At 37.0% G+C, this 15,316-nt stretch overlaps 1 protein-coding gene across 7 annotated transcripts in view; it reads right to left on the bottom strand.

Annotated features, from left to right (window-relative positions):
* Positions 1–15,316, bottom strand: part of GARNL3 (GTPase activating Rap/RanGAP domain like 3) — a 227,061-nt gene that overhangs the window by 96,705 nt on the left and 115,040 nt on the right. For all 7 annotated transcript variants that reach the window (XR_011972116.1, XM_072631960.1, XM_072631962.1 and 4 more), the window contains 7 exons: positions 14,819–14,917; positions 13,035–13,138; positions 11,111–11,219; positions 8,340–8,385; positions 6,719–6,825; positions 2,584–2,699; positions 403–507 (listed from right to left, as the gene is read on the bottom strand). Coding sequence is in view for 6 of the 7 variants with exons in the window: in XM_072631960.1 (XP_072488061.1) it covers positions 403–507; positions 2,584–2,699; positions 6,719–6,825; positions 8,340–8,385; positions 11,111–11,219; positions 13,035–13,138; positions 14,819–14,917 (686 nt within the window). In the remaining variant the exon portion in view is untranslated. The remainder of the gene's footprint in view (positions 1–402; positions 508–2,583; positions 2,700–6,718; positions 6,826–8,339; positions 8,386–11,110; positions 11,220–13,034; positions 13,139–14,818; positions 14,918–15,316) is intronic.

Below are 15,316 nucleotides of genomic sequence, written 5' to 3'. Positions count from 1 at the left end.
GGATAATATAATAACTTGAGATGATATTGAGGAAAGCACTTTGTAAACTTCAAAGCTCCAGGGAAACAGGAATTATTGTTACTATTTCTTAAGTGCTATATCCACTATATACCTGTCTCTCATTCATAATATTCCCTCTACATATACATGTAATACAACCATGAAGTCCATTTCACATATACGGTACCTAAACTATTATTTGCAACATTGCAGATATCAGATAATGCCTTTTGAAGCCTATGCTAGCATTACCTACAGTAATCCCAAGGGACCCACTTAGATGGCCTGTATTATTTTATATGAGCCTTAAATTTTATATGAGCACTGAAATTTCAGACATTTTGGAATATTCAGTTTGAAGAGATTGCCTTGATGTAGAAGTCATTTCTAAATGAAACTTACCTGTCCGATTCTAACAAACTCTGCCTGACGGGCTTCCTCTTTCTTCCGGGCAGACTTGGGTGACTCTGGTAAGACATCACTAAAAGATCGTCTATTAAGCATATTCTAAATAAAAGGAAACAAGTCAGTGCAGCAGTGTGGTGGTGTTGGTGGTGGGGGAAGAGGACAGACTTTAGGATCAAAAGGCAGAGGTCTGAATTCACTTTCTGCTACCTTAGTGTCTGTGTGACCTTGAACAAATGACTTACCTTCTCTGGACCACAGTTCTCCTCATCCATATAGGGAGGGGACTGGACTACAAGATCCTTAAGGTTCATTCCAGCTCTAACCTACAATGCTATAATGACTAATTGAGGATATTATTTTAAGGTCTTGTCCTAGGTCTCTGCTTATTTCTTCTGAATTGTCAGTATTTTTAGCAGAGCTAGGATCAGACCCTAAGTTCTGTCCATAAGCAATGTGACCACCAAGAATGGAACTATTTAACAATAATGATTCACATTTCTATAGTGCCTTAAGGTTTATAAAGTCCTCTCTAAGAACAAATCCTATAAATTAACACATATATTATCTTCATTTTATAGATGAGCAAACTGAGACTGAGAGACGGGAAGTCAATCACCCATCTTCACACAGTGGCAAAGTCAGGTTTCGAGAGGGAAGCTGGTTGGCACAGTGGATAGACTGCCAGTTCTAGAATCAGGAGGACCTAAGTTAGGAGAACCTAAGGCTGTACAGGCTTACTAGCTGTGTGACCCTGGGCAAGTCACTTACCCCTGTTTGCCTCAGTTCCTCATCTGTAAAATGAGCTGGAGAAGGAAATGGCAAATCACTCCAGTACTTTTGCTGAGAAAACCCCAAAAGGGTTCATAAAGAGTTGGGCATAGCTGAACAACTGAACAACAGGTTTTGGACACTGATCTCCTGACTTTAAGTTCAATATTCTTTCCAGTACACCATGGATCTCCAAAGTCTCTTCCAACTTTAAATCCTATCCTATTTTTCATAGGCTGTCATACCTAAAATATAAATTATATGAATTTATACTGAACGCAATTATGATTTGTTGGTATCAAATAAGAGATAAAATAAGGATGTATATGCTAGCAAAGGTATTTGCCATTGTTACGGAGAGCTAGCATAATGTTAAATTATGTCAGATAAGTATGACCAAATAAAACAAATATTTCCTAGAGATGATAAGGAACTAGAGATGCTTCTGTTTGTGTTTATGGGTGATACTGTGCTAGTTATCTGGAGTCCTAGAACACTCCAGAGCCATAATCATTTGAAAGAGTTTAGCTTAACCATCCACACAGGCAAAGCTAAGTGCATTAAGAATGCTTATGATACAGATTATGACATATGGTGATATGGAAAATGTCCAGAATTCATCCATTAGTATAAATGTCTTGGACAGACAGTGCAAATGGGTGAGTTGGGCCCATAACTGAATAGCAGAAGAGTAGGCTGGATTGTCTTTGGGAAATCGTAAAACTCCTTTAATGACCCAAAATTTCTGCCAGAAACAAAGGTCTACTTTTTTAATACAAATATTCTGCTAGCTGTTGTATGTCTGTGGCCTATGCAACACCCCAGTTACAGAAATAATACATATCACTCAAGAGCAATGGATAGGTACACAGTGGATGTGAGCAGGCTGCTGTGCATGAAAATAATGAAGAAAAAACAGAATAAAAGAAATCATCAATAAAGTACATAATGATAATTGTTTAAAAAGATGGACTGGTTACATGACAACAGTGAGGCATAACCAACAGACAGGTCATGTATTCCACTGCTTTCTTGCAATGTCAGGACAAAGTAAGAAAACTCCATGATACACTGAATATCTATGGTGAACTTATGGGAGGAGTTGGATAAACACTGCACAGGATGGCTGTCTACCTGGCATGGATGGTTTCCCATATGTATCAGTGGCAGAAAAGTCAAAATTGCTGTGATCACAAATTCATTTGAGAACTACTTATCACAAAATACACCTTACTGATAGCATGTAGATAATTCTATGCCTCTTACAGCCATTGTTCAGTTATAATTTTAAGAATGGAAGCAACTATTTAACTCTGCTAACTCAGAACTCTTTTGCTTGAATTCCTCTTTCTGAAGTTTTGTTCAACTAACTCAGTTCCTATAAGAAGGTGAGGACCCATGTGTTACCTTGTGCAGATCTGGCATCAGATCCTGATATAAAGATCGAATCAACATATCCAGAGTTCTTTGTCGTTTCTGGGCAAATGTTGGAGTTTCCAAAGTAGCTTTTTCACCATTAATTACTAAAATAAAACAAATTTAAAAGGAAATACAAAAACAGTAAATCAGAAATCCTCAAAAACTCCAACAAACATTTAAGTCTAATATGTACAAGACACTGATTTAAGTGCTGGGGATGAAAAACAAAAAAACAAAAGTCTCCCTGCCCTCAAGGAGCTTCCATTCTATTGAGGGACACAATACAAATACAAATAAAGACTGCCTCCTTTAGGAAGTTGTCCCCAATTAATAACTACTTCTAATGCAATGATATTATTCTTTCTTCTAGGATATGTGCCTTTAATATGACACTTTTCTTATAATATTTGTAAATTCATGGAACACAGAAATTATATCTAGTAACTAATATCAGTCTTCTTCCTTGTAGTACTCAGTCATTACTGAAAGGAACTTCACTAACAAAATGAAATTTAATGGAACTAAATATAAAGTTTTTCTCCACTGAAATCTTTCTTTGATATCTCATCATAGTGTGGCAATGATGCTGGGCTTTTGAAGGCTGTACCAGAGAAGTGAAATCTCTCTTAGTTCCAAATGGGCTGGAAACATTTCAAGTATCAGCCCAGAAACCCCATGTTATCTGAATATCAGTCTAGCTAAATGCACTGATTCATCATTGTAAGACCAGTTATTTGTTAGTGATTTTTTTTTTCAGCCAAAACATTTACACAATCTACTCTGGTGTAAAGGGATTACAACGAGTACCTATATCAATAAAATCAAAGGTCCTTAAGGTATAGAAATTAAAGTTATAAAATTCCACAGTTTGCAAACACAGGGAGGGAAACTTGGCTTAAGAGCATTTTATATAAAAATAACCCGATAATGGACAAACATTGGCCAATTAACACCACCTTATGTTCGTGTATGCCACTTTTGAGTTTTCAAAGAGCTTTCAGAAGCATAATTTCATTTGAGCCTCAGAAAGGCCCTCTAGGCTCAACAGAGTTGGTATTATGATCTCCAGTTAATAGTCATGAATGCCAGTAACAATATAGAGGGCTTTAAAAATTAAATTGAGGGTAAGGGGAAGATAAAATAAGGGATACTACTGCTATTTACAATGGCTGAGATAATGACAAAAGATGATTTAGAGAAAGCAGAACTACTCAATGCCTATTTTACTTCTGTTTTCTCTATCAAGGAGAATGATCTTAAAACTGGAAAGGTAAGGGGGGGAAGTGGTTACTATGGACTGCAATTAAGTATAAATGAAGAGGCTGTGAGATAGTACCTGCTTCCTTCAATGAATTCAAAATACCAGACCTCGATGAACTACATGTCAGGGCACTACAGGAACTGGTAGATGTGACTGCTGATTGCTATAAGGGCTACTGTGAGATAGTACTTAGAAAACTGGAAGTGTCAAAGGATAGAAGACAGATGAATGTCTGAATGTTTGAAAAAAGGCTGAAGGTAGAATATCCATATTATAAGCCAAGGAAACTTGATAGGAAGAGAGAAAAAGATCGTGTGTAAGGACAAAGAAGTTTGGAGGTAGGGAAGAGAAGGTCTGAAGGTGCCCATATTAGGTAGCTTTAGTCTCTTCAGAAAAGTAAGAAGTAAGGTGATCTGCTAAGATTATGGTACAGGCCAGCAGTGGTATGGGAAGAGATGACTGGAGAAAATAATTAAAATAGGAACTAGGGGAAATATACTAAGGAGTTATTGAAAAATGAATAAAAGGATTGCGGGAAAGGCTATAAGCGGTTAAGTAACTTGAATATATATCAGTTGAAATCACTTCCACCAGCAGCATTTCAGGAATGTCAGCAAAATAGGTGAAGATAACCCAAGATTGGGAATGAACATAATTTGACACAGTGCATCAAAGGGGTGATAGAATGGAGGACTGCAGTGAACACTTACTGAAATAGCTAGGTGTGGGGTCCAGGCAGGTAAAGAAATAAAAGAAACAAAAACAAGAGTGTTAGACTGGGAAAGATATTGAAGAAACAGAGATCACAATGAGGATTAAACTCAACTTTGTCCAAGACTGAAGGAGTGGAAGAAGTGGAAAGACTAAACACTGTATTCATTGAAAGGAATTTCAGAAGATATTAGAGGTGGAGCAATTTCAAGTCTTGGTGATTTAAGTGGTTATCTGTAGTAGAAAGACATAAAGGCTATTAGGGTTAACTGAGATTGAGGAACTAAAAGGTTAGAGAATTATCAATGTGGATCTTAAAGTCACCAAACATGATAGTGGAAGATAGGATGGCTAGGGAGATTGGACAACAAGGTGGTGCCTTGTAGGAAGATCAATCTGGCAGCAATGTGCAGCTATTTGGAATATTCAATTACGCAAAGAGGATTTATTCTCTTAGGATTCTGGATAGGTGGAAGTTTGCTGCATATACTACGCACTGTGAATGCCACTTTTATAAAAGTCAAGTTTTTTTTTAAAATTACTTTCTCTTTTTTGGGTGGCCTCTCCTTATGCAACAGGTCGAGACGAATAATTTGGAGGAATTGTCACTTGTCCCAATTTTAGTTGCCCTATAGACAGGAAGTAGATGCCAGCGTTGTTAACTGTACAGATTTCCAAAGAACCAAAAATTAAAAACTCCCATAGTATTAACATTTTATTTCTAATGTTTTCTTGCTTCAATTTTTATTGAAAAATGTACTGAAATACATAGACTAGATTTGAGGGGATGGTTCCAAAAGACAGAGGTGAGGAGTGAGAACATTTCAGTTATGGAAGACAGACTGTGCAAAAGCAGAGAGACAGGATATGGAAAATCATATATAGGTAATAGCAAAGCCAGTTTGGTTGAAGCATAGAATATATAAGGTAGAGACTGGAATCACTTTGTGAAAGACTTTACACACCAAACAGAAGAGTTTGTACTTTTAAAAGGCAATAAACTTCTTGAGCAACAGTCAGACTTGTACTTTAGGAATATCAACTTGGCACATTTATAGAGGATAGAAGGGAGTGGGGAGAGATTGGATGCTGGGTGACCAATAGAAAGCCACTGCAAAATGAGAGGTTGATTAGGGAAGGATAAAGTATGGAAAAAAAAGGAATGCTGAATAAGAGAATGACTCCAAATTATTCAGGAAAACTGTCCCTAGTTTTGACACAGAAAAATTCCTAGTGGAAGTTCTAGAGGCTTGGCAAGAACATTCTCAAATGGGCTGGCAAGGTAGAAGAGTGGAAAGAACACTGGCTTGGAGTCAGAGGGCCTGGGTCCGTCAAACTAAAGCTCTGCTCTTATAACTTGAGTGTCTTGGCTGAGTTTCTTATCTTCTTTAAGCACAATGTCCTCCTCTGTAAAATAAAGAGGTTGGACTGCATGATTTCTAAGGTCCTTTCAAAGTCTAAAGCTTATTATGATTCAAACTTTTCTTTAAACCCCAATATGCCACGTTAGGCAGTCTAACAGGAAAAAAAAATGTGTGCCTGGGGAAAAGTCACAAGTTTGCCCTTTAAAAAGGGGAGGAAAGGCAAAATACATATAGGAGAATATATACCAGTAAATACAGTTTGTAATTCAAAAGATCTGTCTATAAGTACAATCAATCCCTGTCTACCACTGACTAACAGCCATCCACATTGGTTTATCTTGATTCAGGTCCTATTCAGGAACTGCTCACAACCTCAAACTTAATCATAATGTTCTCACACAATTTCCTAAGCCCTGTTCCCCTGCCAAGCCCACACATACATTCACAAAACAGTGATACACTAAAGCAAAAACACAGAAATGGACAAACCAGAAGACGAAGTGTAAAGAGAGGTGCATGGCTTGATGGATAGAGAACAGAGAAGAGGTAAATGGAAAGGCAGAGAGGTCAGACACTCTGTAGGGGTAGGACAATGGGTAAGTAGTCAGCAAAACACCCACAGAACAATAGCAGAAAATTAAAACGACTTTACAAAAAGTTTTTACAATGCATGGAGATGCATAAGAGAGGTGAAGTTTCCTTGTGAAGTCTCATGAGATAAAATGGCAAAATACACTGTGACCTAGACCAAATAAGGCTTCCAAAAGGCCCTCAAAAAGAAACTTACATTTCACTAGCAAAAAGTCCCTGAATTCCTGGTGATCTGTAAACACAGGTGGGGATGGCAAGGGCGGGCCAAAAAGGGGCACACTTTCTTCTGAAAATATTTTCAGCCTATGAAAAGAACATTTTATAATTAATTGGACCTCTTTTCTCCAAAACACTGACTATACACACCAAAATTTGTTATGTCCAAAAAAACCCAAGTCACATCATTTAGGGCTTTCCAGTTTATAAATCGTTTTCTTCACAACTCTATGAATGAGTTAGTAAATGGATTATTGTTCCTGTTTTATAGAGGAGGAAATTGAGTCTCACAGAGAAGTGACTCATCAGAGGCCATGTAAAGTGTAAACAGAGGAGCAGAATTCAAACCCAGGTCTTCAGGCTCCAAGACTTGCATGTTTTCTATTACCTTATACTGTCTCACACCACTAATTAGTTCAACATCCTTCTATGTGATTTGTATAAATTATGCTTTGTGTGGGGCCTTGAGAATACCTCTATTTTCTATCCCACTTGATAAGCTTCTTTGGGGCACAGAGAACATCTACATTCAGCAGTCACATCTATTGGGCAAACAACAATTCAATTCAATTCAACCAAACATTCATTGAATACCTACCATACACAACACTGTGCTAGTGTTGCTAAGATAACGCCATGCAGACTATGTGTTCAATATATATAATTAATTTAATATATAAGCATTCAGTAATGTTTTCCTTTGATACCTCATCGGGGGGGTAGAGATGACTCTGGGTTCTTAAAGGCTGTGGCATGAAACTCAGCCTCAGACAGTTCTTACTGAGGTAGAAAGGCTTCAAGTATGGATTCAAATATAAATCCTGTGTCTATCATCTGAGGTTTAGCTAAGGTAAATTAGTAAAGCTCATCCCCAGGCCATTAGGTGATGATTTACTTTGGCTACAGCAACTAATTAGACTGTCTATTCAAAGTTTTAAGAGGAGGTAGGCATGATTTGCATCAGTGAAGCTTCACCAAGCCACCCAGGTAAAATCAAAGCTTCTTAAAGAATTTGAAATGTGAGAATGAAAGCCTAAGGCTCTTAGGGGGTGGTGAACTTGAGGCCACATGTGGCCTTATAGGTCCTTGGGTGTGGCCTTTTGGCTGAGTCCAAGTTTTACAGAACAAATCCTTTTATTAAGAGGATTTGTTCTGTGGAGTTTGAATTCAGTAAAAGGGCCACACTTGAGAACCCAGAGGGTCACATTTGACCTTAAGGCTGCAGGTTCTCCACCCCTGAAGGCAACAAGGATTTGCCATGGGGAAGGGAAAGTTAACTCTAGCTAAGTCAAACTTCTTCTCATTATAACATGCAGCAATCTCCTGAAACACAAATGCTTTGTGTTCAAGATCTGGAGCACAGAATGAGGCTGTAAACGACTGCCTTCAGTAAACTTCCCTTTCCCAAAGAGATGATGACCCCAATCAAAAGCCACTATACTTTGGTGTCTATTTCGAATAAATGTAATCAAAACAGTAGGAATTAAATCAATGGCTTAAGAAATTTTAATAGCAAGAATTTGATTAAAGGCAATGTCAGCTTCAAGAATAAGTGTAAGAAATAAAGCAAATAATTTGGTTAAAGTTATCTTTTAACCTACCTGAAGTTGTCATTTTGTTGGTTATACCTCACTAAGGCAAAAATATCTGCCATGCCAGTTAAAGAAATTAATCAGTGATTTTAAATGGTAAAAATGATGTTTGTTCTAGGAAAACTCACTCTGCTGATGAAAAAAAATAGAATAGGCATTACAATAATACCGCTCTTCTGCCTAGCACTTCATACAATTCAGTCTTCATACACTTGAATCATGATAGCAACTTTTTTTTCAAACAGAGGGAGGAAATCAGGGGTGTAAGGAAACAAGATTGTTAGGTTGCTAAATCAGCTTTGATTAGGCTCATTCTCTGGGTAAGGAGTTTATAATACATCTCAATCTATCAGAAAAATAATATTAATGAAGTTTCTTGATAGGAACCATACTGTCAATAGATTAACCAACAAGCATTTGTTAATCAAATATTATATGCCAGGCATTGTGGATACAAAGACAAAAAATAAAATTATTCCCTATTCTCAAGGAGCTTATATTTTATCAGGAATCAACTACATGCATATAAATATATAAAAATTAATACAAAATAAATACAGATTAATTTTCGGGCAGAAAAACAAAAAGCTTGGGGAGCATGTAGAAGGTAGTACTTGAGCTGAACTCTGAAAAAGGAAAAAAACAGCTGAGATGAATGGAAACAAAGCTACAAAAGAGACAGGATCCCTCAAAGAACAATAAAATCCTAAACATACTACAATGCCCATATTTACTCACATTTCAAATAGGAAATTAAGAAAAATGCTTTTTCTCTATAACTCCTTCCACCTCAAGGTCCCTTTCCTCCATCTTGCATTCCTAGAATCATCATACTTTGATGGAATCCTCCACCAGATCATCCAAGGCTATGGCAGTGTCACATAACATCTGATAGATTTTATTATCAAATTGGAAAGGTTTTGCTCAATGATCACCTGTTTCTGTTCTCTGAGGACTAGCCTAGGAAATTCCAGAGAGACTCATTCTCAGATAATCAATCACAGGTCCTAAGGTTTTTGGTTGATGGTGACCTATAAAACTGATAAAAATCCCAAAGTACTCTTTGTCCTGCAGCTCTCTTCTGCAGTGATGGTGAAAGAGCAGCAAAATGGTTCAGAAGGTCCAAAATGTCATGTGCTTCTTGGACAGTTTACAAATAATTTAATGCTGGCATTTTAAATGTACTATCTATCATGAGAACTGAATGTATTAACTAGTGTGCCACGAGAACCTGAAGCAGAAAAAGGCTAGAAGAAGGTCTCTGGTTTTTATATAATATTTATAAAAGGAGATGGGCAAGAAACGCACAGATGTGGAGTGGTTGGCATCTGTAACAGGGGAAGGCAATACCCATGCTGATGAAGTTAAAGATTGACAAAAGTATCTGCATAGGTTTAAATAGTAAATCTTACTAAAAGTGAGGCTTTTCCATGTTGAACAGACTTTGTCCTTGCTAAAACAAAAAAAATATTACTGGGGCATTTGGAAGGAAGAGCTGGTTAGCAGACATTCCTTTTCTCCAATCTTTTACCTAGTTTCTTCTTTATCCTGAACTAGGGCTCTCAAAATTCTGACAAATCACCTACACTGCTGATGGCTGAGATGCCAGGAGTGAGCTGAGTTTGTAACAGGTGCTTGGTCCTTCTTTCCCTGGACCAGTGGTGCTTGAAAGGAACGTTAATAAATGTAACTATTTGATTTCAATCATTTGCAAGCTATCTCCCTCTCCCTGCCCCCTCTTGCACAGAGTACCAATGCAATGAAACTGCTGAAGGAATGGATTAAATTACAGTTAATTTCACCATTGACTGCTATATAACTCAGTGAATAAAATGACTAGTAAATGGAGTTATATCTGAGTTCAAAGGGTACAGGACTCAGAACACTGGATAATTATCTCATCTTCTATCCCACCACATTCTAGAGCAGAGACATCACGAGGAAGGTAAAACAATGTGAATAAATATACTTTTCAACTTTTTAAAAGATGAATGTTATGCCATTAAACTGACCACAATTGTAGCAAACACAGTAACAAGTATAAGAAGCATAAGAAATTCTTGTATTTGGTGTTCCAAGGAATATGTTTAAACAACAAAAAATATATTCATAGAGTTTCCTCTTAGTACCATATGTATGGTATGATCTCGTGCTAAGGTATACAAACACAAACACAGAGTGTATAGTCTGTATAGACTTATTCTAAGTTTTACAGAGCAACACAGTCCAGCTATGGGGTTCTATGAAGCTGACTATCTTAAAGTTTTGCATCTCTCTGGGTAACTAAAGCTATGAATGCTCCAAAATTGGAGTGAGAGAGAAGGGAAGAAAGAGTAAAATTATCTTTGTCATTTTTCAAGATTACAAGATATAGAAAAGGACTTAACTATGAACACAGAAGATGAATTTGGCCTTTTATAGACTGGTAACATTCTGCCTCTGACAAACATCTTAAAGGATCTACTGTCTGCCACTTGCCTTCTTCATGTACTGTCTGATGTAAGCCATTAGTATCATAGAAGTTTTCATATTGTGGTAGTTTTAGAAAATCCCTAGGGAAGGAAAAATTTTCATAGCTCAAGTATTCTCTAAGAACAAAGGTATTTTGTACTTTTGAAGTATATAAAACTTCATAATTGGGACAGGGAAGAGAAGTAACTAAAACAGTCAGTTTATGAATCTGGAAATACAAAAATTAATTCTGTATGGATGTTAGATTAAAATAATGTACTAAGGTAGATGACATTCAGTAATTAAATTTTAGGAATGGCAGAGGATACGTGTAAAATGAGAGCGGATCATAGAAGGCTTGAATGCTGGAGAAGATTCTTCTCCTTCCTGGAACACAATGGTGACTATATCATTTCCAATATGGCGCTTTCTTTCAACCTACAAATAAGGACAATAACATATTATGTAGATTTAGGGGGAAAATACTGCAACCCAAATAAAGTATATAAAGCTTTCCTAAAGGGGAAAAAAAATCCTCTAATCCCACCTTTTGCAAGAAACTTCTTTTTTTCATTTTCACACTTTCAGTTTCACTGTGTATGTGTTTTTTCTCTCACATTTTCACATTCACATTTTCACTTACAGATTTACCCTGCTTCGTAAGAGGTCAGAAGAACTAATAAGACCACAAGCTTATTTGGATGTTCATGAAACACTTTACATGTATAGCACCCTAACCTATTTTTAAAAAAAAATCAATAGAATTTCATTTCCTTTCCTTCTTATTCCCACCACATTCAAACTAAAGAAAGCAAATTTCATGTAACAAATATGTATAATCAAACAAAACAAATTCTCCAAGCTCTGTACACAAAGTATAAATGTCTCACAACAACTGAAGACAAGCAGGACGAAGATTCCAATTTCCCCCAGATCTCTAGCCAGTTGCCTGTTCTTCTTCCAAGTTATTTATTAAAGGTTTTTCAAATATTTTCATTTTTTAAAGAAATCAAATGAAAAGCTCAGCATAAAAACCAGAAATACTAGAGAAGATCAAAATTTTTTCTTTGAAATTCATTAGCATATACCTGTGTATTTGCACATATAAGGTATATGTGATATGCCATACTTAACTGACACTGCTAGATCCCCAAGAGCAAGGAAGGAGGGATCACTTTGTGTATATGGTTTGGCCGGGGCTTACTTAGCACACTGTGACACTCAATATTGAAAATCCTAATTCCTTCCTCGGAAGGACACTATTTGTAGCCCTTGGTTTTATTTCCTGGATATTACTATGTGTTTGTGTCATTGAAATAATGAGAAAAAAGATAACTAAAGTCCATTTTGAGGCAAAAGAAACATTTTTCTCCATATTTAACACAAGCCATCATCTCAGTAACCAGAATTCGTTAAGAAAATTTTTTATAAACTTTGTTACATAAATTGTTAAAGTAGGAAAAAACTGGCAGTGGTTGCTGGCAATGAGGATAATTGTCCTTGAATCTGTAAAAGTGAATATCTATGGATTACTAACAGAAGTTCCAGCACTTAACCCAGTTCCTGGCATATTAGCATTTAATAAGTGCTTTCTGGTTGGTAGATTATTTGACATAAGGTTTCAGGATTATATCTAAGGAGAGCACAGTTTCTATTTCTATTGTATATTAAGGCTTTAAAGACCATAACAACATACCTTTAGGTGGTGCAATAGATAAAGCAACAAGCCTGGAGTCAGAAAGACCTAAGTTCAACTCTGTCCTTGAACACTTAGGACTGTGTGACCTTGGGCAAGTCATTTAACCTCAGTCTGCCTTAGTTTTCTTAACTCTAAAAATGTGAATAAGAGCACCTAACTCCCAGGGTTGTTGTGATGATAAAATGAGATATCATAGTAAAGAATTTCGCACAGGCCCTGGCACAGATTAGGTGCTATATAAATATTAGTTATTTTTATTATAGTTATCATTATCTTTAGGTTACATGACTTTTGCATTTCTAATATAGCCTATGGGAGGAAGTAAAGCCTAGTGGAAAGAGCACTGGTGGTACACTCAGAAAACCTGGCTTTGCTCCTCAGTGCCAAGGTCTGTGAGACATCTGACTTCTTTCTGAGAATCCATTTCCTCATCTGTAAAATGGGTCTAACAATTTTACTACCTAACTCACATAGTTTTTATAAGAAAAATACTTTGTAAAACTGAAAGTGCTCTGTAAATACAAGTTTTTATTATGATGATATGTCACACTTACTTGCTGTTTATTCTCTTTAGAGTATGGTAACATGGTAGAAACATGAAACATAATCTCATGTCCTTGGTACACAGTATACACAGAATATAGTCCTGTAGTATCATCTGTGAAAACAGGAGACTACATTTAGTAAACACATTACATAAAGTCTGGAGGAAGAAAGTTTTTAATTTGTGGACCAGGGTAGAAGTATCCGATAGCTAGAAGTCTTTGTGGATGTGTTCACACACATCACATGTCTACATTCATACAGAAGACACTTGATTATCTACATTAGTAAATGGGGGGAAGAATTAGCATGGATAACCGAAAAGGAATAATTTAACACTAAGTTGTACTTGTTTTGGGATTTAATTTTGTACTTATATTTGATTGTGGGTGTGTCTAGTATCCTGGAAATTCAGAAATAAAATATGTGATTCAGGCAGTGTGGTATAGTGGGAAGAGCACTGGACTTGTAGTCAGAGAACTGGGTCTGAGTCCTGGCTCTGCTATTTACTAGCTGTGTGATCTTGGGCGAGTAATTGTGCCTTTATGGACCTTGGTTCCCTTGGTTATAAAATGAGGGTGGGATAGTAGGGTGTATCTGAGATCCTTTCTGTTTCTACTATTCTGGACTATTTGGTTCTTCCTTTCTCCATTTCGCAGGTTTCCACTTCACACTGAAGACCTGGACGACTTCAACTCTCAGACTAAAGAAAATCTCCAGCCTAAGACAAAGCTACCACTGCTTGCTTGCTCTCAATCTCTGTCTCTTTGCTTTCCATCTTCCCTGGGAGCAGAGATCAGTGTTTCAGTTAAAAAGAGAGAATGCCACATTGCTCAGTTCCTGGTAGCCTGGCCAGATGAGAGGTGCTTAAAGATTGTTATACTGTTAATAAAAACAGAGCATGTGATGTTGCAGAGAAGCAAATCATATTCTTGCATACAACTGGGCTAATTACAAGTGCACATAGTCTAGAGGTGTAGAAATTCGTCCCTGACAATCAGGGGCACATGTTTTATCCTAGCGCTCCCAGATCACTTACTGTGCATTTCAACATATGATGGATCAGTGATTTCACTGGTTTGGATACTTCCTCCACTAAGGTAGACTGAACTAAACGTTTCTACACCTTAGTAGACAGTCTTCATGAATTGTTTTCTGAGTGTGTGCAGCCTCCTACTCCCTTAAAAAAAAATCATCACTTGGTGGCCAACCCTCTGGTGATCACTTAGCTTTCAGATGGCAGACCTAATGTCCATGGCCCTTCCAACCTGGAAGAGCCTGCCCAAATTTGTATTCCATTTGTAGTCTTCAAGAATTTAGGGTCACCTCCCTGCCATGATGAGGCATGGAAAGAGGCCCTCATTAAGTGACTCCCTATATGCCTCAAGAAGGCCACTTCACCTCTCTTTTGTATGTCAATTCCTTATCCATCAAAGAAGTATAACAATACTTATGTCTATTTAATCTTACCATATTACTGTCAGGATCAAATGAGATAGAGGAAATGAAAATACTTTTAAAACTGCAGGCACTATATAAAAATTTAGGAAATTAGTACTATCATCACTATTATCATTACAATAATTCCAAGGTACTGGGACTGATTTGTGTTCACAAAGCACAATGATGCCACAATGTACACATAATCAATATGAACCACTGATTTCATGACTTTTTTCCAATCACATTCATGTTGTTATTATTCCTCCCACTAGAGTTTATGGTCAAATACTGGCCAGGTTATTTCTGAGAGATGTCAATATAAAAATGAAAGCACAAGCACTGGATATCTTACTTTTGGTGTCCAGACCTCCTCGATACCCTGTCCAGCCTTTTAGTGTAATTGTGTCACCCAGAAGATTGACTAATTTTTGAAAAGCTTCACTGCCAGTTTCTGAAGAAAGAAGAAATCAAGCATTAGGAAAATCATCCAATCAGAGGTCAGGTGACAACATGTGGATTCACAGTTTTCATTTTCTAAGGGAAACCTGAAAATTGGCACATGGCAATATGTACTACTGGTAAGTAAAATGTGAAATTCATTCCTTTTCTTTGGACATCCTCCCTTCCAGGAAAGGTCGTAGTCTCAGGAACTTCAAACAGTGCTTTGTTCTGGGCCTCATGTAGTTATCATATAAGAAGTAGCATAGTTATCTATGTACATGTTACATCTTTGGCATATGAGATCCACAAAGGCAGGGACTGGATCTGATCTGAACTTTGTATGTCCTTCAGTGTCTAGCACAGTGTTCTGACCAAAGCAAGCACTCATTGAATTGAAAGCAAGCAACTG

This window comes from Notamacropus eugenii, chromosome 1 (genome assembly GCF_028372415.1).
Source record: "Notamacropus eugenii isolate mMacEug1 chromosome 1, mMacEug1.pri_v2, whole genome shotgun sequence".
Classification (NCBI taxonomy): domain Eukaryota; kingdom Metazoa; phylum Chordata; class Mammalia; order Diprotodontia; family Macropodidae; genus Notamacropus; species Notamacropus eugenii.
Note: the sequence above shows the minus strand (reverse complement) of the source record. Positions and strands in the feature narration are given on the sequence as shown.